Here is a 26,443-nt window from a genome sequence, read left to right on the forward strand (position 1 = left end):
TAAAATTTAGGAATTCTATCTTTATTTTCCTTCAAAAGCGCAAGCCTCTAACTACATTGTGCCATTTGATTTTCGATAGATATCCATATTTTTGGATAACTTAATCTTGCCAAAAAATTATTTGTCCTTCGTTTTATATGTTTGATACACTTTGTTTAGCTTTGTCTATTTTTGTGGAAAATGAAGTAGAGACAAAGTTTTCTATTCGGATAAGTATAGGGTATTTGTGAGTAAATTGGGAGGAAGGAAATTTGAGTTAAAAAGAAGGATAGGCGTGAATAAAAAGTATTCACTTTGAACTTTTGTAATATTTGTGCGACCCTGTTAGAAGTGCTCTATGAAGGAAGGGCACGCTGAAAAATAGATGGACAGATATTTTATAATAGTATTTGGTTGGATATGACCAAAAAATCCGATTCCACACCATTGCGTGCTTCAAGTTCAAGCTCGTTTATTAACAATATATGTACAACAACAAACAACAGGAATATAGACACCCCCCCCCCCCCGCCAAGTGCCCTGCATAGCGGACAAACCTGGTAAAAATGTAAGAAAAATAAATCAAACAATAACAAAGGAAATGTTTACAGCTAAAACGGGTACCACTAAATCAAAAATCCACAACGACCAAAAAATCCGTTTTAACTGTTCAAATTAAATGACTATTTGATGTGATCTCAAATCTGTTTTTTTTTTTGACGCGTAGATGGTGCATAAGTCCAGTTACTAGTGTTCAAATTTAACTATGTTGGTACTGCTAGCAGAAGCGAAGGCAGGATTAATAAAAAGCTTTCTTTAAAACATTTGTTTTAAATAAATTGGATAAGGTTGATTTTGTCAGACTGCCGCAATATCAACATCCAAAATCTTGAGAGACACTCGAAATTTTTCCGGCTTCAGGCAGCTGTGCTGGTGGTTGCTGGCCTGGCCTATGGTTGTTGGTGCTGCACAAACACAGCTACAAAATGTGCTTTCAGATCTGTCATGGAATCATTTTGAAACATATTTTTGAGTAAAGTTAAAACTTTTTAAAACCAGTTAGGTGGCTTTTGTTTTTATTGTATTATATATTAAAATACAGGGTGGTGCATCTCACCATTTTAAGTTCTCTTACCATTTTAAAGTATAGTGGCATTATTAAAATGCTTGTAAATGGTAATCTTTGAAGTGGTAACAGTAAAATGGTTATTTTTTTCTTAATGAATGTACTTTATTAATTCTTTTTTTATTACATAGCTTAAAGATGGGATGTAACGTAAACGTGGCTGTAGTTGGGTTATCCTTAACACTATATTGCATATTTGCAGTGTTTTGAGGCGTACTTACTGAACAGCCTCGCCTTGGCCGAGACACATCACCAACGGAACCATGTTCTTGAAAATATTTGATCAGATGAATTATTGTAGGCTTACTAGGACAATGCCTGACGTTGAAATGACGGATCTAAGATCTTGGAACGGGGGTCAATTGCATGATTTGTCCCCAATCTTCCATTGCACTCCCGATCGAAGGAAATGGATCAGGAGTTCGGTACCTGCGCAATGCAGACTATTGGTCAGCATGCGAAAAAATTTCTTCAGTTTTTTTTAAGCTTTCTATGGTTGTGAATTTATTCATATTTTAATTTTCATTGATTTGATTTTATAATACCGAAAAGAAGAGTCGAAATGAATTTATTGAAAAACGATAAATGGAAGTTAGCAAGTGATGAAATGACTTATGCACCACCTTGTATATTTGGAGCTATTTTGTTTGAGTTTTAGTCAATTTATTTGTCTTATTTATAGGTTGGCATCTTTGCTGATATCGGTCCTATGTCATGTTTTATTTCTCGTCATGTAAGTATTTTTTTTATGTTTTTTTTTTGTATTTTCATGAGTTGTTTTTTAATTCTAATAAAATTTTTCATTTCATGTTATAGTTGGGGTTAAACTCTTTCCATGGAGTCAGACGACATAATACTTGCAGTATAAACATTAAACTCTGTGATTAATACTTAGTGAGAAAAATAAAAAATTATAGGGATTCCTGTGCACATTTTTAGAAGAAGCGTCTTTAAATAAGCCTATCGGAATTTTCTGATTCCGTAGCGTGCAAATTAAAATTTCATCTTCTTTTTTTAAAGTACAAAGAGCATGAAATCTGATTGTTTGAATTGGTTCAGGAAAACCTCATACAACCATATATGGCTTAAAAAAAATTGAAAATTCAGTTTTAATGAAAAATACCTCCGTATGCAGTTATGCAGATTGTGGTAATAGCTGGCACCCAATTAAAAAAAAAGGAAACGTGGATTGAAAATGAGCGAAAAATAAGCTTTAAACAAATGGCACCAAACAGCTTAAGAAGGTGCAGGTCTCCTTTGAAGGTGTAGTTCTCTTTGGGAATAGACCGATTCTAAGCTTCGTATATATTTCAGTGTTGATGTGCTCGATAGTTTTTGGTATGTTTGAATTTGGCATCTTGAATAGATAACAGATATCCTGTCGCACCCTACCTTGTGCGTTGTTATATATTAATTCAAACACTAACTAAAATTAATTTAATTTAGATATGACTTTTTCGTTTCTCATTTTGTTTTTTATAGTGTGTTTTTTTTTCAGGTTTTTCTCACTCTTTTCCTATAATTTTGTTTAAACTTAATTCCCCCCTCCCCTGTTGATAAAAACTTCCGGATGTGAAGACGAAATACTGTGAAAAGTTTTTATTTATTTTCATTTCGTTTTAATTGTAAATGAAAAGGCGTTATGGTCTAAAAATTATTTATTTCTACGGATAAAAGCGTAATTGAAGTTAAGTGATTAGTTATGCTTATTTGTTTTCACGATCCAACGTGACAGTACTGGCGCTAAAATCTTCATAATTAAAAAAAAAAGAAAAATCAGTTTTCAGGTGTAAATAGACTTAAGAAGGGTTGACGTGGCAAAAATGGTTTCATTTTGGTGTTCTTGGTACTTGAGGATCAGGTTGAAGTTTGACGTTCGTTTTGTTGCAGATTAGCAATTTGTGAACTGGCTCATATATCGGTTACAACGCGAAATTCAAAGACGAAAACTTGGTAGTCCTCTCTTCTCCTGATATTTAGGGTTTTGTTAGATTTCATGACCGAAAAACATAGCTGTATCTTCATTCATCCAGGTTTTTGATGTATCTCTGCAACGGTTCAAATGGATACTGGTTAAAAGCAGTTGCTCATTGATTAAAACTCAAGCCATTAGACTGATTTTATAAAAATATTCCAAAAAATTCTGAAAGTAGTTGTTGAATTGTTTTTTTTCTACCATGCGGAAAAATCGGAGTTCTTAAAAACTAAAAAACGAAACGATTAGGCGGTCATGATGTAATCATTGAAAAGTTTCAAACTTCTCTTGTAGAATAAATATAAAGTTATATGTTTACTCTCCTTACTCAAACAAATCATTGTTCCTGTCGATCCTATTTGAGCACACGCAGTGGCCTGGTTTTATCTAAACAGCGCTGCGTTTTGGCTGCATCTGTCATGCGTGTTCAATTCTTTTTATAGAAACGCTTTTGGGTAAACCCCGATTGGTTTTTATGTTTATCTAAATTTCATAGCTTAGCTTTAATAGCTACCATCGCATGTTGTCTTCTGGAATATGGAAGCCCAAACTATCAAATGATTTTGGGCATTTACTGTAAAAGCTAATTAAATATTCCCAATTAAATTAACTATTTAATTTCCTCAATACAGCATCTTGCTCTTCCATCCGAGGCCATACAAAAAGCAGGTCGACCCCGAATGGGATGAGGAGAAGTCATAAGGAATGACTTAAAAGGAATCGAAACCTTATCTCGTAGGGTTAAAGAGGATATTTTTGAGTAGATTAGGGTGGGGGAGGATCGTGCACAGCTATGATGGCCTCAGAAGGCCTGGTACTGCAGCGAGCTCCGTAATATATCTGAAGGCCTTCCCCCAGAAATACTGGGGAAAAGCTTTACGTCTGGTTAAGATTTCTCCAGAAAAACCTAACCTAAAAGAAATGTACATTCTTTTCTGGTACATCACTTGTGGATTCACCTGTGGTACATCACCTGTGGTGACAGGAGAGTCTGATCCGTCTACATTTTGAAAAACTGCATTTTTATGGGGTGCTGTCATTGAAAAATGCGGTTTCTTGGTATTTTTATTGAAAACATTAAAAAAACGATAAGTTTACCCCCAAAGATATTGTAAATATATTCTCTTCTCTGAATTTTTTTGAATCGATACCACTGTGATTGTTGATTTAGACTTTGGTAGGAATCAAATATACTGACTGAACATCCTCCATCTCCCTGTAGAAGCTCAAGTGGAAGGAAGATAATTTTTATTCCCGTTTCGAACAACTTATATTTACGAATTTGCATGCTTAGTAAACTAAATCAGAGAATTCGGACCGTATTAATTAAACAGTTGTGACAATAAAAGTAGTGCCAACAAGATAAAAATTCAAGCTAAGGGAGTTGGGAAATTAGTTAAGACTAAAATAGGATAAAAGATTACTAGCAATGAATCACTGGTGAATCCAAGGGGGACCTCGGGCCACCCCAAGATTTTCTGGCGTCCTAATTCCTTGTATTTTTTGTTTTCACTCGTTTTTAAAATAAATTTGTCAATTTGGTCAATTATTGGCGCCCTTGTCACACCCCCCTAGATTTTTCTTATTGGTGCCCTTGTCACATTGACCCCCCCCCCCAAGATTTTGCTCTAGACCCGCCCATGCAATGAATAACAGTAAAACGCCCAATGAAGGGATTAAGTCCTAAGCAGCGCAAACACAATGTATTGTTGATTTTCTCTTTCTATTTTCTTCTCACCAGTGCAATTCGTATGGAAGGAGTTGTCGTAGAAACTCGGGAAGGGGCCTTATTTAATTGGAAGTTGAAAGTTCTTGTGCCCTTTTTGGAGTCCAAAGGTATTGGACAACAACCATTTCCCTTCTCACGCCCCATTCCCCCCCCCCATATTCATGGGAACAAAATTTCAAGAGAGCCATTTTTTCCGCATAGTTGAAAGGTCCAGGAACTATGCCTCAGGGGATTCCCCCCACAGCCCTTGGGGCAAGGGCTGTAAGTTATGCAAATCAAAAATAAAGTTCTTATATCTGTGTTTCTTTTGTATGCTTACTAAATTAGAGCATTCAGACCATATTGATTGAAGAGTTATGCCAGTAAAAATAGGGCCAATAAGTTGGTGAAGATTAAAGTAGGATAAACATTACAAGCAATGGATAGCGGTAAAACAGCCGAAGAAAGGGGCTAAATAAAAATTGGGTTAAAAGTAGTTAATTAAATTAGTTATTTAATTTGCTTAACACTACATCTTGGTCTTACATCTGAGGCCAAAGAAACTAAGTCAACCCCAAATGGGACCTGATCAAGTCATAAGGAAGGACTTAAAAGGAAATGGCGTCTCGTCGGAGGGAGTAAAGAATGAAATTTTGAATAGATTGGGTGGACGAGGATTGTGCACTGCTCTGATGGCCTCAGGAAGCTTAGTGCAGAAGTGAGTTATTAGTAGTAGTATTGTTAGTAATTAAATTAGAATTAGATAATTAAGTTGACAAGTAATATTAATAATTTATAATTAATAGCTATATAATTAATAATTCCTAATTAATTAACTATTTAAATTATTTATGGTTGGTTTTAAACGGTAATAATCAAGCTAAGTTATACAGTTAATTAAAAAAATAATTCAAAACTACTGTTAGAAGAGCATGCGAAGCTTTTCGTGTATTTTTGCGTCTTGATCTAAGTGGGAACTGATTTGGATTTTTCCCTGGATGTATCCTGGAGATGATCTGGCAATGCAGGCTGGAGAAAATAGGGAAGTTCTAAAAAATCTAGCATTACTTCTTTTCCAGTCTTTGCGTTGTTGAGTTCCGTAATATTTCTGAAGGCTTTCCCCCAGAAATTCTGGGAAAAAGTTACATGATTTCCCAGAAAAAAACCTAACCAAAAAATGCACATTCTTTTCGGTACTTCACTGGAGGATTATATTTTCTTTGTTTTAAGATCACATCCTTTGGAAATAATAATGCGCTTGCAGAGGTTTTTACTCTGTAAGCGTATTACACTGGGAAATAAAGATTTTGTCTTAATCGGATTAGTTTGAGTACATCAAAAGAGTTGATTAGGTTCCGTTCATGAGCTTACTTTAATTAGTTTCAGTGGAAAACTTTTTGAAAAGTAATTAATCAGGATGGAATTAATCTACCTGCTGTTTGCAGGTGGCATTTTAGTATGCACAAATAAGTTGCAAAAATGCTTAATCGGAGATAAGGATGGGTTTGACGGTTACCCCCTCCCTATGAATGGAATTTAAAATGTATTTATTTTCAATACATTTTATTCTCTTTTAGCTATTCTGGTTTATTTCCTACAGCCTGCACGAATGTTATAGCCTAGTGCACATTCCTGGTATTAAGGCCTCTGAAAATGGAAGGCATTATTGACGTCGATGGGAGTTATATACTCTTCAAGGGGTAAAAGGATGCTTGTTAAGCATTCAGGGATCTTAGTTTGATTTAATTAGGCAATATATCTATTACCGCAGGGCTACGAGTTAGGGTCGTTTCCGAGGGTGGGGGATTACCGTATTTCAACCCCCTGTGCCCCCCCCAAAAAAAAATGTTATTCGTAAATTGGTCGTAGCAGTGAAGGAAAAAAAAACTTGCTCCTAAAAAGCTAAAAAATAATTCTCTGATTCGTAATTTAGTCTTAAAAATGGAGGTAAGAAAAGACCCTTATTTGAGAACATTAATTAAAAAACTTTCTAAAAGATAAGTTTTTCAAAGAAAAGTAAAGAACTCCATTAAACAAAAAAATGAGCAAAAATAAGATCAAATAACCTATCAAGCATGATACTACCACAAATCAGCATTGGTAAGTATATGAAACCCAAAACGAACAAAAACTACAATAAATAACCGAGTCAAACTCAAAACGAGCAGAAATTAACACAAGTTAGGCTCAAAACCCCTATGCCTTCCCAAGGCCAGGCCATAATTTGCACTTTACTGAAAAAATATAACTGTCTTTACTTTTATAACTTTAATAAATCAAATAATATTAACATTTTAATTACTAAATATCAGTATATGTATACTAAACTGACAATGCACATTCATTTGTATTTTTTCAGTAAAGTGCAAATTATGTTCTGGCCTTGGGAAGGCATAAGTAGAGTTGATCTTTTGAATTCGCGGCCTTTACGTTCCTTCCGGTTTTTCTGGTAGGTAATTCTATTCTACAGGGGCATTACACCCTTTCAAATGAGATTTACGCACTTTCTAGTTCAAGGTATATACATGTTTTTTTTTACCATCTTTTGAATTCGCGGCCTTTACGTTCCTTCCGGTTTTTCTGGTAGGTAATTCTATTCTACAGGGGCATTACACCCTTTCAAAGAGATTTACGCAATTTCTAGTTCAAGGTATATACATGTTTTTTTTTACCATCTATTGAATTTGAGGACGCCCCCGTACCAAACAGGTTTTTCTGGTAGTCCTATTCTACAGGGGCATTACACCTTTGCCAAGAGATTTACGCAATTTAAGGACAAGTTTTTCTGACATAGATTTCTAGTTCATGATATACAATTTTTTTTTTAGGTTAAATCCGTGGTCATTCATCTGTAAGTTGATTAGTAGGTTTTTTTATTTTTTTTTTAAACTTGACTAATAGGTTTTTAAACCTATTACTACGAACGCTACATGCATTCCATGTTTGGAACTAGGAGCGAGATTGTGTGATGCTATAAGACTAGTTTCGTTTCAAGGGTTCATTAATAGAAGGACTATGCTTTTGAACAGGGTAATTACTTCTTTAGTTTGCGAGATTTGTGAATTTTTTGCGAAAAGATATTTGCGTAAAGGTATTGCGATGGTTAAGAATGCCTCACGGGTAATTAAAGAATGGGATGCTTGCATCAACAATACAAAGAATAAGCTCAGATACTTAATAGATTTGACGCTTACAAGAGACATTGCTAGAAAGTATTCAATAGCTTAATTGAAAAGTAACGATAGAATGACATTGTGACTTGACCTAGCTTTACCTCGCCGATGTGGTCTGTATAATACATGAGTAACGTTTGACAAATATTGTCAATTTAAAAAGAAATGGCTGAAAAGTGTTTTGAGGGGGATGGGTTGCATGGAGCGTGGAGTTGCACGAGGGTTCAGATAAAGGGGATACAGGTGCACGGGGGTTTCGGTTATACCGGAGTTAAGTTACACGGGGGTTCAGGTGCCCGGGGGTTGAGTTAAATGGAGATTGAGGTCCACGAGAGTAGTGCTTTGTCGTGGTTTAGCCATGAGGTCCCTTACCACAACCCCAAAGGGCTCCGATCCCCCCACCCCAACCCCGAAGGAACCCCCCGGTCCTCAAAGGTTCTCTAGGCTCCCAAAGGGGCCGTGGTTTACCTTGTAACTTTTACATTCTCTTGATTTTCAAAGTTCAGTTTGAAGGACTCTGTTGTTTTAAGCCAGTGTGATTTTTTCTTTACATGGTGTTCGTTCAAAAAAGCGAGAATTTCTGTTAAATAAATAATTCTTATATTTTTTCCGTTCAATTGAAGGCGAGTATTTCTGTTAAATAAATAATTGTTATACCGTTTAAAACGACTTCACGGGGTTTGAGGGGGTGGTGTTTTTTTAAGCCGTTTGATTTTTTCTTTACACGGTGTTCGTTCAAAAAGCGAGGATATTCCGTGTGATTTTTTTGGGAAGTTTAATGAATTTATTAGTTACCGAGAGTTCAACGACTCCTCCCCTTAATGACTTTCAGGGGTTTTATGACTCCTCCTCACAATGAATTCAGATGGTCTTAGGACTCATCCCCCTAGCCATAACTCCATTCAACCTTGAGCGAAGATATAAAAGTTTGATGAAGTATTTTTCTGCTTAACAACTACATTAATAACTTCCAAGATGATAGGACTTATTTTTTAATTTAATTGGGAATGAAAAGTCAAAGTCTAACATAAAGAACAAGGTATTTCGGAGGGGGTAGCTAACTTCATATACGGGATGATTTCCATTCGTCTTAGTTTTTAACGATGCTCCTTATTTCTAATTGAAATTGCATATTTTTTAATTTAATTAGGCATTAAAAGTCAAAGTTTAACATACAGAACAGTGTATTTCGGAGGGGGGTGGCTCATCTCATCTAAGTGGTAATTCCAAGTCATATTAGATAATAACGATACTAATTATTAAGACAAGTAATGTCTTATTTTTTTATTTGAGAGTGAATTTGAATTAAAATTCGAACATATGGAACAAGATATTTCGGAGGGGGGTAGCTCACCTCATATACGGGGTAATATTCATTCGTCTTAGTTTTTGTCGATGCTAATTATTTCTAGTTGAAATTGATTATTTTTTAATTTAATTGGGAATGAAAAGTTAAAGTCTAACATAAAGAACAAGGTAATTCGGAGGGGGTATCTAACTTCATATACGGGATAATTTAAATTCGTCTTAGTTTTTGACGATACTCCTTATTTATAGTTGAAAATTCTTATTTTTTAATTTAATTGGGAATTAAAATTCAAAGTCTAACATAAAGAGCAAGGTATTTCGGAGGGGGTAGCTCACTTCATCTACGGGATAATTTCCATTCGTCTTAGTTTTTAACGATGCTCCTTATTTCTAGTTGAAAATTCTTATTTTTTTAATTTAATTGGGGTTGAAAATGCTTATTTTTTAATTTAATTGGGCATGAAAAGTCAAATTCTAACATAAAGAACAATGTATTTCGGAGGGGGTAGCTTACTTCATATACGGTATAATTTTCAATTAGCTTTGTTTTTAACAAGACTCTTTATTTCTAGTTAAAAATGCTTATTTTTCAAATTAATTATAAGAGAAAAGTAAATCCCTAACATAAAGAACAAGGTCTATCGGAGGGGGGTCGATCACTTCATATAACGGATAATTTCCATTCGTATTAGTTTTTTTTAACGATGCTCCTTATTTCTATTTGAAAATGCTTATTTTTTAATTTAATTGGGGATTAATTTAATTTAATTTTTAATTTAAAAGTCAAAGTCTAATATAAAGAACAAGGTATTTCGGAGGGGGTAGCTAACTTCACGGGATAATTTCCATTCGTCTTAGTTTTTAACGAAGCTCCTTATTTCTAGTTGAAAATGCTTATTTTTTTTATTTTAATTGGGAATGAAAAGTCAAAGTCTAACATAAACAACAAGGTAGTTTGGAGGGGGGTAGCTCACTTCATATACGGGACAATTTCCATTCGTCTTAGTTTTTAACGATGCTCCTTATTTCTAGTTGAAAATGCTTATTTTTTTAATTTAATTGGGAATGAAAAGTCAAAGGGCCAGAATGGTCGAAATTCACTAGCTCAGTATTGGGGTCTTAGCTGTTAAATAAATAATTGTTATACCTTTTAAAATGACTTCACGGGGTTTGAGGGGGCTCTGTTGTTTTAAGCCGTTTGATTTTTTCTTTACATGGTGTTCGTTCAAAAAGCGAGGATATTCCGTGTGATTTTTTGGGAAGTTTAATGAATTTATTAGTTACCGAGAGTTCAATGACTCCTCCCCTCAATGACTTCCAGGGGTTTTATGACTCCTCCTCACAATGAATTCAGATGGTTTTAGGACTCATCCCCCTAGCCATAACTCCATTCAACCTTGAGCGAAGATATAAAAGTTTGATGAAGTATTTTTCTGCTTAACAACTACATTAATAACTTCCAAGATGATAGGACTTTTTTTTTAATTTAGTTGGGAATGAAAAGTCAAAGTCTAACATAAAGAACAAGGTATTTCGGAGGGGGTAGCTAACTTCATATACTGGGTAATTTCCATTCGTCTTAGTTTTTAACGATGCTCCTTATTTCTAGTTTAAAATGCTTATTTTTAAGTTAATTGGGAATAAAAAGTCAAAGTCTAACATAAAGAACAAGGTATTTCGGAGGGGTAGCTAACTTCATATACGGGATAATTTCCATTCGTCTTAGTTTTTAACGATGCTCCTTATTTCTAGTTGAAAATGCTTATTTTTTAATTTCATTGGGAATGAAAAATAAAAGTCTAACATAAATAACAATGTATTTCGGAGGGGGTAGCTAACTTTATATACATGAAAAATTTCCATTCGTCTTAGTTTTTAACGATGCTCATTATTTCTAGTTGAAAATTCTTATTTTATAATTTAATTGGGAATGAAAATTCAAAGTCTAACATAAAGGACAATGTATTTCGGAGGGGGTAGCTAAATTCATATAAGTGATAGTTTCAATTCGTCTTAGTTTTTAACGATACTCCTTATTTCTAGTTGAAAATTCTTATTTTTTAATTTAATTGTGAATGAAAAGTCAAAGTCTAACATAAAGAACAAGGTATTTCGGAGGGGGTAGCTAACTTCATCTACGGGATAATTTCTATTCGTCTTAGTTTTTAACGATGCCCCTTATTTCTAGTTGAAAATGCTTATTTTTTTAATTTAATTGGGGTTGAAAATGCTTATTTTTTAATTTAATTGGGAATGAAAAGTCAAAGTCTAACATAAAGAACAAGATATTTCGGAGGAGGTAGCTCACTTCATATACGGGATAATTTCCATTCGTCTTAGTTTTGAACGATGCTCCTTATTTCTAGTTTAATATGCTTATTTTTTTATTTAATTGGGTATGAATAGTCAAAGTCTAACATAAAGAACAAGTTATTTCGGAGAGGGTAGCTAGCTTCATATACTAGATAATATCCTTTCGTCTTAGTTCTTAAAGATGCTCCATATTTATAGATGATAATTCTTATTTTTCAACTTGATTATGCATTAAATTTAAAATTTTAAAATAAGGAAAAAGGTCTTTCGGAGGGGGGTAGATAACTTTATATGTGTAATAATTTCCCTTCGTCTTGGTTCTTAACGATGTTCCTTATTTCTAGTTGAAAATGCTTATTTTTTAATTTAATTGGGAATGAAAAGCCAAAGTCTAACATAAAGAACAAGGTATTTCGGAGGGGGTAGCTCACTTCATATATGGGATAATTTCCTTTCGTCTTAGTTTTTAACGATGCTCCTTATTTCTATTTGAAAATGATTATATTTTAATATAATTGGGAATGAAAAATGAAAGTGCCAGAATGGTTGAAATCCACTAGCTCAGTATTGGGGTCTTAGCTGTTAAATAAATAATTGTTATACCTTTTAAAATGACTTCACGGGGGTTTGAGGGGGCTCTGTTGTTTTAAGCCGTTTGATTTTTTCTTTACATGGTGTTCGTTCAAAAGCGAGGATATTCCGTGTGATTTTTTTGGGAAGTTTAATGAATTTATTAGTTACCGACAGTTCAATGACTCCTCCCTCAATGTACTCACAGTGATTTATGACTCCTCCTCACAATAAATTTAGATGGTTTTAGGAATCATGCCCCTAGTCATAAATACATTCAATCCTGAGCAAATATATAAAAGTTTGATGAAGTATTTTTCTACTTAAAAAATACATTAATAACTTCAAAGATGATAGGAATTATGTTTTAATTTAATTTTGCATGAAAGGTCAAAGTCTAACACAAAGAACAATTTATTTGGGTGGGGGTAGCTCACTACATATACGGGATAATGTCTATTCGACATAGTTTTTAAAAATGCTAAGAATTTATAGTTGAAATAGCTTATTTTACGACTGATTTATTAATGGCAAGTAGAAGTCAAATTTAATGAAAAAAGTGTTTCGGAGGGGGGTAGCAAACTTCATATACGGGATAATTTAGTTTCGTTTTAGTTTTTAACGATGCTCATTATTTCTAGTTGAAAATGACTATTTTTTTATTTAATTGGTAATGAAAATTCAAAGTCAAACATAAAGAACAAGGTATTTCGGAGGGGGTAGCTAACTTCATATACGGGATAATTTCCATTCGTCTTAGTTTTTAACGATGCTCCTTATTTCTAGTTGAAAATGCTTATTTTTTTAATTTAATTGGGAATGAAAAGTCAAAGTGCCAGAATGGTTGAAATCCACTCACATAGAGACGACACACACATAGAGACAACACACACACACACAGAGACAACATCCACACAGAGACGACACACACACACAGAGACGACACACTCAAAGTGACGACTTACACATAGAGACGACACACACACAGAGACGACACACACACAGAGACGACACAGATAGAGAGACGACACTCACACAGAGATGACACACACACAGTGACGACTTACACAGAGAGACGACACACACACAGAGACTAAACACACAGAGAGACGACACACAAAGAGAGACGACACGCAAACAGAGACGACAAACACACAGAGACAACACACACACAGATACTAAACACACAAAGAGACTACACACTCACAGAGTTTAAATACACACATAAAAGACACACACACAGAGAGACGACAAAAACATAGAGACAACACACACATATAGAAAAAAGACACAGAGAAACAAAACACACTCAGAGACGACACACACACACAGAGTCAACTCACACACACAGAGGACAAACACACAGATACGACAAACACAAACAGACGAATAACACACAGAGAGGACAAACACACAGAAACGACACACAGAGACGACACATGCACAGAGACGATACACACACACAGAGTCAACACACACAGAGAGACGAGACACACACACACAGAAATGACAAACACACAAAGAGAAGACACACACAAAGAGACGTCACACACACACAGATAAGAAACACACATAGGGACGACACACGCATAGAGACAACACACACACACACAGACAACATCCACACGGAGACGACACACACACACACACAGAGACGACACACACACAGAGACGACACACTCAAAGTGATGACTTACACTTAGAGACGACACACACACACACAGATGATAAACATACAGAAACGACACACACACACAGACAGAGACGACACACACATAAAGACACTACAGACAGAGAGACGACACACACACAGAGACGACAACACATAGAGAGACGACACGCACACAGAGACGACAAACACACACAGACAACACACACACACACAGATACGAAATACCCACAGAGAGGACAAATGCACAGAGACGACACTCACACACACAGAGTCCTCTCACACACAGAGAGGACAAACACACACAGACGACAGACACAGAGACGACAGACACAAAGAGACGAATCACTTGCCTTTCCTTGGCACCTTTCCAAACGAGCGGGGATTCCCCACTGATTCCTACACATTGCAAAAAAGTGACCAGCACGAAAACCCCATGTTTTCAACCAGACTGGTTTTTGACACGACACACAAACAGAGTCATAGTGAGAGAGATATCCAAAAAGTTGGGTTAATCTAGGTTCACTTAGAGTGGCGCGCCACTCTAAGTGAACCTAGATTAACCCAACTTATTGGATATCTCTCTCACTATGACTCTGTTTGTGTGTCGTGTCAAAAACCAGTCTAGTTAAAAACGTGGGGTTTTCGTGCTGGTCACTTTTTTGCAATGTGTAGGAATCAGTGGAGAATCCCCGCTCGTTTGGAAAGGTGCCAAGGAAAGGCAAGTGATTCGTCTCTTTGTGTCTGTCGTCTCTGTGTCTGTCGTCTCTGAGTGTATTTCATCTCTCGGTGTGAGAGGACTCTGTGTGTGTGTGTCGTATTTGTGCTAGTGTTGTCTCGGTGTATATGTCTTCTCTGTGTGTGTGTGTGTTTTGTCTGTGTGTTTGTCGTCTCTGTGTGTGTGTCGTCTCTCTATGTGTTGTCATCTATGTGTCTGTGTCGTCTCTGTGTCTGTGTTGTATCTATGTGTGTGTCGTCTCTGTGTGTGTGTGTGTGTGTCGTGTCTGTGTGCTTGTCGTCTCTATGTGTGAGTCGTGTCTATTTGTATGTAGTGTCTTTGAGTGTGTGTTCTCTGTGTGTGTGTCTTACCTCTGTGTGTGTCTGTGTAGTCTCCGTGTGGATGTTGTCTGTGTGTGTGTGTGTTGTCTCTTTGTGTGTGTCGTCCCTATGTGTGTTTCGTATCTATGTGTGTGTGACGTCTCTTTGTGTGTCATATCTATGGGTGTTTGTCATTTCTGTGTGTTTGTGTCTCGTATCAGTATGCGTGTTGACTGTGTGTGTGTATCGTCTCTGTGCATATTTCATTTATAGCTGCTATTTATTTGTGTTTTTACTATCGGTGTGTAATTAGTATCTTTGTGTATGCAGTATCTGTGTGTTTTTCCTCTGTGTGTGTGAGCGGACTCTGTGTGTGTGTGTCGTCTCTGTTTGTGTTTTGTATATGTGTTTCTGTCATCTCTATGTCTGTGTTTTCTGTATGTGTGTGTCGTATCTGTGTGTGTGTGTCGTGTCTGTGTGTTTCTCCTTTCTGTTCGTGTGTCGTAGCTGTGTGTGTTTCATATATGTGTCTGTGTTGTTTATGTGTGTGTGTCGTGTGTTTTTTCACGTCGTCTCTCTATTTGGGGCCTCTCTGTGTGTTTGTCGTCTCTGTGTGTTTGTCGTCTATCTGTGTAAGTCTTCTATTTTTGTGTGTCTTCTATTTTAGGGTGTCTTCTCTAGATCTTTTTAGTCTCTGTGTGTTTGTCTTGTCTGTGTGTGTGTCTTGTCTATTTGTATGTCGTCTCTTTGTGTGTGTCGTCTCTGTGTGTGTGTGTCTTCTCTGTGTGTATGTTGTCTCTGTGTGTGTGTGTGTTGTCTCTATGTGTGTGTCGTCTCTATGTGAGTGGATTTCAACCAGTCTGGCATTTTGACTTTTCATTCCCAATTAAATTTAAAAAATAGGTATTTTCAACTAGAAATAAGGAGCATCGTTAAAAACTAAGACGAATGGAAATTATCCCGTAGATGAAGTTAGCTACCCCCTCCGAAATACCTTGTTCTTTATGTTAGACTTTGACTTTTCATTCCCAATTAAATTAAAAAATAAGCGTTTTCAACTAGAAATAAGGAGCATCGTTAAAAACTAAGACGAATGGAAATTATCCCGTATATGAAGTTAGCTACCCCTCCGAAATACCTTGTTCTTTATGTTAGACTTTGACTTTTCATTCCCAATTAAATTAAAAAATAAGCATTTTCAACTAGAAATAAGGAGCATCGTTAAAAACTAAGACGAATGGAAATTATCCCGTATATGAAGTTAGCTACCCCTCCGAAATACCTTGTTCTTTATTTTAGACTTTGACTTTTTATGCACAATTAAATTAAAAAATAAGTCCTATCATCTTGGAAGTTATTAATGTAGTTGTTAAGCAGAAAAATACTTCATCAAAATTTTATATCTTCGCTCAAGGTTGAATGGAGTTATGGCTAGGGGGATGAGTCCTAAGACCATCTGAATTCATTGTGAGGAGGAGTCATAAAACCCCTGGAAGTCATTGAGGGGAGGAGTCATTGAACTCTCGGTAACTAATAAATTCATTAAACTTCCCAAAAAAATAACACGGAATATCCTCGCTTTTTGAATGAACACCATGTAAAGAAAAAATCAAACGGCTTAAAACAACAGAGCCCCTTCAAACCCCGTGAAGTCATTTTAAAAGGTATAACAATTATTTATTTAACAGCTAAGACCCCAATACTGTACTAGTGGATTTCAACCATTCTGGCACTTTGACTTTTCATTCCCAATTAAATTAAAAAATAAGCATTTTCAACTAGAAATAAGGAGCATCGTTAAAAACTAAAACGAATGAAAATTATCCCGTATATGAAGTTAGCTACCCCCTTCAAAAGATCGTTTTCCTCATGTTCAAAATTTATATTACATTCACACTTAAATTAAAAATATTCATTTACAAATAGATATAAGGAGTTTCGGTAAAATCTAATAAAATTGGTGCAGACCCCGTATATATCGTTAGCTACCCCCCTTTAAAATACCTGATTCTATATGGTAGAATTTGAATTTTCATCCCAATTAAATTAAAAATAAGAATTATCAAGTAGAAATAAGGAGCATCGTTAAAAACTAAGACGAATGGAAATTATCCCGTATATGAAGTTAGCTACCCCTCCGAAATACCTTGTTCTTTACGTTAGACTTTGACTTTTCATTCCCAATTATATTAAAAAATAAGCATTTTAAACTAGAAATAAGGAGCATTTTTAAAAACTAAGACTAATGGAAATTATACCGTATATGAAGTTATCTACCCCCATCCGAAATACATTGTTATTTATGTTAGAATTTGACTTTACATTCCCAATTAAATTAAAAAATAAGCATTTTCAACCCCAATTAAATTAAAAAAATAAGCATTTTCAACTAGAAATAAGGAGCATCGTTAAAAACTAAGACGAATGGAAATTATCCCGTAGATGAAGTTAGCTACCCCCTCCGAAATACCTTGCTCTTTATGATAGACTTTGACTTTTCATTCCCAATTAAATTAAAAAATAAGCATTTTCAACTAGAAATAAGGAGCATCGTTAAAAACTAAGACGAATGGAAATTATCCCTAATATGAAGTTATCTACCTTCCTCCGAAATACCTTGTTCTTTATGTTAGACTTTGACTTTTCATTCCCAATTAAATTAAAAAATAAGCATTTTCAACTAGAAATAAGGAGCATCGTTAAAAACTAAGACGAATGGAAATTATCCCGTATATGAAGTTAGCTACCCCTCCGAAATACCTTGTTCTTTATGTTAGACTTTGACTTTTCATTCCCAATTAAATTAAAAAATAGGTATTTTCAACTAGAAATAAGGAGCATTGTTAAAAACTAAGACGAAGGGAAACTACCACGTAGATGAAGTGAGCTACCCCCTCCGAAATACCTTGTTCTATACGTTACAATTTGACTTTTCATGCCAAATTAAATTAACAAATAAAAATTTTCAACTAGAAACAAGGAGCATCGTTAAAAACTAAGACGAATGGAAACTATCTCGTATATGAAGTTATCTACCCCCTCCGAAATACCTTGTTCTTTATGTTAGAATTTGACTTTTCATTCCCAATTAAATTAAAAAATAAGTCCTATCATCTTGGAAGTTATTAATGTAGTTGTTAAGCAGAAAAATACTTCATCAAACTTTTATATCTTTGCTCAAGGTTGAATGGAGTTATGGCTAGGGGGATGAGTCCTAAGACCATCTGAATTCATTGTGAGGAGGAGTCATAAAACCCCTGAAAGTCATTGAGGGGAGGAGTCATTGAACTCTCGGTAACTAATAAATTCATTAAACTTCCCAAAAAAATCACACGCAATATCCTCGATTTTTGAACGAATACCATTTAAAGAAAAAATCAAACGGCTTAAAACAATAGAGCCCCCTCAAACCCCGTAAAGTCATTCTAAAAGGTATAAAAATTATTTATTTAACATAAATCCTTTACTTAAGTTTAACGGAAAAAATATAAGAATTATTTATTTAAAAGAAATTCTTGCTTTTTTGAACGAACAACTTGTAAAGAAAAAATCACACTGGCTTAAAACAACATAGTGCTTCAAAAGGAACTTTGAAAATCAAGAGAATGTAAAAGTTACAAGGTAAACCACGGCCCCTTTGGGAGCCTAGAGAACCTTTGAGGACCGGGGGTTCCTTCGGGGTTGGGGTGGGGGGATCGGAGCCCCTTGGGGTTGTGGTAAGGGACCTCATGGCTAAACCACGACAAAGCACTACTCTCGTGGAACTCAATCTCCATTTAACTCAACCCCCGTGCAACTGAATCCCCCGTGTAACTTAACCCCTGTATAACCGAAACCCCCGTGCAACGGTATCCCCTTTAACTGAACCCTCGTGCAACTCAACCCTCCATGCAACCCATCCCCTTCAAAACACTTTTCAGCCATTTCTTTTTAAATTGACAATACTTTTCAAACGTTACTTATGTATAATACAGACCACATCGGCGAGGTAAAGCTAGGTCAAGTCACAATGTCATTCTATCGTTACTTTTCAATTAAGCTATTGAATACTTTCTAGCAATGTCTCTTGTAAGCGTCAAATCTATTAAGTATCTGAGCTTATTCTTTGTATTGCTGATGCAAGCATCCCATTCTTTAATTACCCGTGAGTCATTCTTAACCATCGCAATACCTTTACGCAAATATCTTTTCGCAAAAAATTCACAAATCTCGCAAACTAAAGAAGTAATTACCCTTTTCAAAAGCATTAGTCCTTCTATTAATGAACCCATGAAACGAAACCAGTCTTATAGCATCACAAAATCTCGCTCCTAGTTCAAAAAATGGAATGCATATAGCATTCGTAGTAATAGGTTTAAAAACCTATTAGCCAAGTTTAAAAAAAAAAAAACCACTAATCAACTTACAGATGAATGACCACGGATTTAACCTAAAAAAAAACTTGTATATCATGAACTAGAAATCTATGTCAGAAAAACTTGTCCTTAAATTGCGTAAATCTCTTTGAAAAGGTGTAATGCCCCTGTAGAATAGGACTACCAGAAAAACCTGTTTGGTACGGAGGGGCCATCAAATTCAATATATGGTAAAAAAAAACATGTATATACCTTGAACTAGAAATTGCGTAAATCTCTTTGAAAAGGTGTAATGCCCCTGTAGAATTGAATTACCTACCAGAAAAACCGGAAGGAACGTAAAGGCCGCGAATTCAATAGATGGTAAAAAAAAAATATGTATATACCTTGAACTAGAAATTGCGTAAATCTCTTTGAAAGGGTGTAATGCCCCTGTAGAATAGAATTACCTACCAGAAAAACCGGAAGGAACGTAAAGGCCGCGAATTCAAAAGATCAACTCTACTGGCATAGGGGTTTTGCGCCCAACTTGTGATAATTTCTGGCCGTTTTGAGTTTGACTCGGTTATTTATTTTAATTTCTGTTCGTTTTGGGTTTCATTTATTTATCGATGCTGATTTGTGGTAGTTTCACGCTTGGTAGATTATTTGATTTTATTTTTGCTCTTTTTTTGTTTAATTGAGTTCTTTACTTTTCTTTGTAAAACTTATCTTGTAGAAACAGTTTTTTTTAATTAATTTCTCTTCGTTTTATATTGACATAGTCTTTTCAGGGAGAAAGAAAATTATATTTTAAATCTTTTCTTTTTTTAAGACTTTATAGTTTGGCCTGCTATTTGTATGCCGGAGAAAAATTTTCAACAATTTTTAACAACATACACCCTTTTAAAAATCTGGACACAGACAGCAGTGTTTAATTTAGTTTTATATCTCCTCTATTTGACCTGAAATAGAAAACTTGATTCCATTCGCAAAAAATCTGTTTACTTTCTTTGATAGCTTGGATACACTAACGCTATTTTGATTTGGTTAAATTTTAAGAGCAGAAGTAGCCCCGAAAGTTTGAACATAATACCTTCAGTCGTTCTTGGGATACTGCTGAGATGCGTTATTGGGAATTAGCATTATCACAGTGCATTTTGATTTAATCTTAAGGCAACATTTAGTTTTTAAACATATTGGGCAAATGGGAGGGTGGGAGTGAAAGGGGGACTAGTTGCCCTCTTATCAATTTCGACTATTAAAAAGGGCATCAGCCCTTACTATTTTCAATCGAATGAGCCCTTTTCGAAGTTCCCACGACAACTCCTTCGATACGAAGTGCCCTGGTCTAAACAACAACAACAACAAAAAATAATACATTATACCCACATCGACATTTATTTATAAAAATGTCAAGCCTTCCAATCACTTTTGTCTATTAAAAAGGGCACTAGGCCTTTCGATTTCCAATCGAATGAGCACTTTTGGAATCGACAACGCTTTCTATAAACACCTTACATGCCCCCAGGGCATAAATTACAACTCTTACCCTAAGGTCATTCTCAAAGACCTAATTTCTAGAACTTTCTACTACGTTGAACTAAATGACTATCTTAAAATTTTGATTTGATGTGTTTGGAGGAATGATGGGCGTGAGAGGGAGGTTAGTTACGCTCCAATCACTTTCGACTATTAAAAAGGGCACTAGCCCTCTCAATTTCAAATTGAATGAGCCCCTTTTGAAGTTTTACGACAACTCTATCTATAAAATCTTATATGCCCCCAGGGCATAAACTACAACCTTTGCCCTTGGGTCTCTCAGGGGTTTGTCATCCTTAAATACATAATTTCCAGAACTTTCACATGTTGAACAAAATGGATATCTCAAAGCTTTGATTGAATGTTTCTAGGGAAATGGTGGGCGTAAGAGGGGGGTTAATTAATCCTCACTCACTTTCGACTATTAAAAACGGCTATTTCAATTTCCAATCAACTGATCCCTTTTTGAAAGTTCCATAGCAATTTTCGATATAAACATTAATGTCCAAAGAGCTTTACTTACAACCCTTGCAGTGACGACTTTGAGGGGGTTATCATCCTATAGGACCTAATTTACAGTACTTTCAACTAGTTTGAACCACATGAATGTCTCAAAATTTTGATTGGATGTGTTTGGGGAAATGGTGGGCGTGAGAGGGGTGTTAGTCGCTATCCAATCACTTTCAACTATTAAAAAAGGCACTAGCCCTTTCAATTTCCAATTGATTGAATGAGCCCTTTTGAAGGTTCTACGATAACGCTTTCAATAAAAACTTTGTATGCCCCCCAGGACATAACTTGTAACCCTTGTCCTGAGGGCTGTGGGGGGAGGGGTTATCATCCTTAAAGACCTAATTTCCAAAACTTTCAACTATATTGAATAAAATGTATATCTAAGAATTTTGATTGGATGTGTTTGGGGAAAAGGTAGGTGTGAGAGGGGTGGGGGGGGGGTACTTGCCCTCAAATCACTTTCGACTATTAAAAAGGGTACTAGCCCTTTGAATTTCAAATCGAATGAGCTCTTTTTTTCAATTTTCTAGGACAAAAATTTCAATAAAAACCTTATATGCCCCTAGGGCATAACTTATAATCCTTGCACTAAGGGTTGTGGTGGAGTGTCTGGAGAAAAGGTAGGCGTGAGAGGGGGTTAGTTGCCCTCAAATCACTTTCGACTATTAAAAAGGGTACTAGCCCTTTGAATTTCAAATCGAATGAGCCCTTTTTCAAGTTTCTACGACAAAGATTTAAGTACTATGTGTATCTATGTGTATTATCTCTTTGTGTGCCGTCTTTGTGTGTTCTTTTTCTCTGTGTTTTGCTCGTGTCTGTGTGTGTGTCGGTTCTGTGTGTTTGTCGTCATTGACCGCGTTTTGTCTGTGTGTGTGTGTGTCATCTCTTTTTGTGTGCTTTCTCTGTGTGTGTGTCATTTCTGTGTCTGTGTCGTCTCTGTTTGTGTGTTGTCTCTGGCTTATGCTAGGTTAGGCTAGGGGGGTTAGTTGCCCTCAAATCACTTTCGGCTATTAAAAAGGGTACTAGCCCATTGAATCTTAAATCAAATGAGCCCTTTTTCAAGTTTCTACGACAACGCTTTCAATAAAACCATTATGTACCCTCAGGGCGTGACCTTTAGTCCTTGCCCTGAGGGTTGGGGGGGAGTTTCCTCCTCAAAGATATGTTATATATAAGGAAATAAATTCCACTGAACAAAATGGCCATCTCAAAATTTTTATTGGATTTGTTTGGGGGAATGATGGGTGTGGGGAGGGCGGCTAGTTGCCCTTCAATCACTTTTAACAATTAAAAAGGGCATTAACCCTTTGAATTTCCAATCGAATGAGCTTTTTTTGAAGTTTCTACGACAACACCTTCTTTAAAAACCTTATATGCCCCCAGGGCATAGCTTAAAACCTTTGCTCTGAGGGCTGTGGAGGAGTGTCTTCCTCAAAAACATATTTTCTATCTGGAAATAAACTATGCTAAACAAAATGAATATTCCAAAATTTTTATTGAATATGTTTGGGGAAATGATGGGCGTGGGGGGGGGGCTATTTTCAATCCATTAATTTTTTACTATTAAAAGGAGTGCTAGCCTTCCAAATTTTCAAAAGACTGAACCTGTTTTGAAGTTTCTACGACAACGCCTTTTATAAAAACCCCAAATGCCCCCAAGGCACAACTTAATACTCTTGCCCTGATGGATATGGGGGAGTATCCTCCTCAAAAACATATTTTCTATGTGGAAATCAACTACGCTGAACAAAATAGCTATTAGAAAATTTCGATTGGAATGTGTTTGGGGAAATGATGGGTTGGGGGGGGAGCTAGTTGCCCTCCAATCACTATCAATGACTAAAACGGGCACTAGCCGTTTGAATTTCCAATCGAATGAGCCACTTTTGAAGTTTCTATTAAAAAGCCTTCTATAAAAACCTTATATGCCCGCAGGGCAGAACCTAAAACCATAGCCCTGAGGGTTGTGGGGGGGTGTCCTGCTCAAAAATATATTTTCTATCTGAAAATCAACTACGCTGAACAAAATAGCTATCACAAAATTTTCATTGGATGTGTTTGGGGGAATGATGGGCGTGGGGGGGGGGCTAGTTGCCATCCAATCACTTTCGACTATTAAAAAGGGCCCTAGCCACTCCAATTTTCAATCGAATGAGCCCTTTTCAAAATTTCTACGACAACTCCTTCGATACGAAGTGCCCGGGTATGGAGAACCAAAAAAAAAAAAATCAGCACATTGTGCCCACATCGTTCTTTACTTAGGCAGCGCTAGCGCGCTGCCTATGAATAGACAAAGTCCACGAGACATCGAACCTTTCGTCTTCATTCTTTTTTTAACCATCTGAACAAAAATTACTACTTTACCCTTCCCCGCCCCTCCCCCTCCAAACAAGAAACAAGAAATGAGAAAAAGAAAATCGTAAATAAAGCCCTGGTGTCATTGAATTGGCACTGTTTTATTGGCTTTTTTTTAGTTATCGGTTACTGGTAGATTTTGGGGATGTTTAGTGGTTGCTGGTAGATGTTTCGCAGAGACAATACACTTTGGAGAAATTTAAAGTTAGATGGCATCATTGCTTATACAGACATTGGAAATTTGTAGTTTCCAGTGCGCAAACTTAACAACGGTACGTCTTTTTTTAATTTTTATAGACTATTAGTCAAACTCTTTATTTAAAATCAAAACAGTCGTTAGGAACCGGTAACTGGTAAATTACATTATGTAATTTTTCTGGTTGTTATCGCTGATTTTTTTTTTTTTTTTTAGAAACTACGGTTTACGTAGAGAATGATGGGAGAATGGTGTCTCATCAAGGGGTTTGTGAGTTAAAAAAAGGTATGGTAGTATGTTTTAGGCTATCCTTTATAATAATTAGTTACATCCCTAAGCTCTAGAGAAAATTCTCTTATTTTTAAATAAAAAAAGGAAAGATGTAAAACCAGCTAAACAAGCCCCGCTAACTTAGTCGATAGACCGTGGGATCGGTAATATTCATTTTTGGGTAGAAGTTATATTTGTCGAGTAAAAATCGATGTTAGATTGCTGTGTAAGTGCAGATCGATAAAGAATTCTATTATAGTGGAAAGGGTGTCTTTGCTCTTCGTTAGTGATTATTTCAAAATTTATAATTTTGGTAAGTTTGCACGTCTTCGTAAACTTGTGAGCCTGTATAACGTCTGGGGGATCGAGTTGAAACTTTCAGAGACATTTTTCTTTGGAGAGGCAAGGCGAATTCTAATGGTGTAAAACAATTTTCGATTCTCACAATATAGCATACACTACAGTTCACTTGGGTCCCAAAGCGTTTCCACTTGTTTTTAGACTCTAAGAACTTTGAGATCTTGAAGAGGTAGTATTGGAAGGGGTATGCGTAAAACGAGGAAGTTGGATTTCAGAGCTTTGTTAGAAACTAATTTGTCCATAGTTTTTGTATTAAAATTTGTTTTTCTTTAAGTGTTCCACAATAAGATTGACAATTTTTTCTTGTGTCCTTATTTTCAAAGCAATACTTTAAGTTTGAATATTTTATTCAGTTTTTACGTAGTTCTAGTCGGTACATTTTAGTACTTCGTTTAAGGGTGCTTTTTTTATTCGTTTATGCCTATTACTGAAAAAGATTCATCCGCGTCCCAGAATGTTTTCGATAGTTTTAAATTAAGCAGGGCAATTTTAAATTTTGAAAATAATGTAAATTGGAACGCGCTACGTAAGCGCACATGCTAAAAAGGCGTAATTCAGCGCTTCACAAAGACTAGTGACTAAAAAATAAATTAGCAAACAACTAGACAAGGATAACAAATAAATCAACAAATTAATATTCATTAAAAGCACAGGAAACGACTCATCTTCAATACGGAACAAGAGCAATTCAGTTACTCTATGAGAAATTATTCCCAGTATCTACCTCATCAGCCGTTCAGAAGAAAAAAAGAAGTTGATGTCAGGTCTGGTTAAAGCACCAAGAACGGTGATAATTGAATCTCACTGTTTCAATTGGTTAAGTGAAAACTTATACAACCATATATATCTTAAAACACTAGGAAAAATTGGGAATCTAAATTTGGATGAAAAATACCTGCATATGTAGTTGTGTAGTTTTTCATAGTAATGGATGCCAAATTAAAAAAAAAGAAGAAATGTTGGTGAAATATCAGCAGAATATAACCTTCTGAAATGCTTAAGAAGGTGCAGATTTTTTCTGAATAATTTCTTAGACCACACTTCTTTTCCATTTACGAAAAATTAAGAAAGAAAAAACGGGTTTTTATTTCAACAAAGCAGTGAAACAAAAATAAATAAGAACAGAACAACTCTTTAATTAAAAAATATTCGGAATATTTCGGTCCCACGTCCGGGAGCCTTTCTCAACGGAAAAAACACGAAAAGAACTAAAAAAAATTAGTTTAAAAAAAATAACACACATACAAAAAATACGACAACTAAACACACGAAGAAGAAAAAGAAAAAAATATAAATAAATCAATAAGAACAACTCTCAGTTTTTTTTATAATATGAGTTATTCTTATTTATTTATTTATATTCTTTTCTATTTATTCTTCGTGTGTTTAGTTGTCCTACTTTTTTATGTTTTATTTTTTAAAAATATTTTTTGTTTTGTTTCGTTCTATTTTTTTTCGTTCTTTTGGTTTTTTCCCCGTTGGAAAATGACGTGGGGCCGAAATATTCGGAATATATTTTTGTTTCACTGCTTGTTGAAATTAAAATCCGTTATTTCTTGCTTCGTTTTTCGTAGATTTCTTCTGAAGGAGAATTTGTCTATGGAGATCAACATATTGCTTATGTGTGAAAAGGACGAAAAGTGTTGTCAGGTTTAATAAGTTAGTGCTGCCTTTTTATTTTTACGGATCGACGTGGCAACACTGACGAAAATGCGGTAGTATCTTAAAAACTTCATAATTTTGAAACAACCAAAAGAAAAAAAACAACATAAAATCGTAGTTTTCAGGTGTGAATTGACCTAGGATGTTTCCAAGGGACAGGAACTGTTTTATTTTGATATTTAGGTACTTTAAAGGCTCAGTAAAGGGCTATTCCAGATTTATGCTTTGCTTCACCAAGAAAAAACTTGCTATTGTCAACATAATTTTGATAGATAATCCTTTTTTCCTGCTGCTCTTTCCTTTTTTCTTCTCTTGTGTGTTTTCTTCTATTTAAGTTCACACTATTCATAAG

At 35.5% G+C, this 26,443-nt stretch overlaps 1 protein-coding gene across 1 annotated transcript in view; it reads left to right on the forward strand.

Moving 5' to 3' along the window:
* Polr2G (DNA-directed RNA polymerase II subunit Rpb7) overlaps nucleotides 1-26,443 on the forward strand; it is a 185,513-nt gene that overhangs the window by 41,013 nt on the left and 118,057 nt on the right. The window contains exon 4 of the mRNA XM_089086169.1: nucleotides 1,788-1,838. Within this exon, the coding sequence (XP_088942295.1) occupies nucleotides 1,788-1,838 (51 nt within the window). The remainder of the gene's footprint in view (nucleotides 1-1,787; nucleotides 1,839-26,443) is intronic.

Source organism: Artemia sp. Qi Xiang Cuo, chromosome 3 (assembly GCF_049724085.1).
Source record: "Artemia sp. Qi Xiang Cuo chromosome 3, ASM4972408v1, whole genome shotgun sequence".
NCBI lineage: Eukaryota > Metazoa > Arthropoda > Branchiopoda > Anostraca > Artemiidae > Artemia > Artemia sp. Qi Xiang Cuo.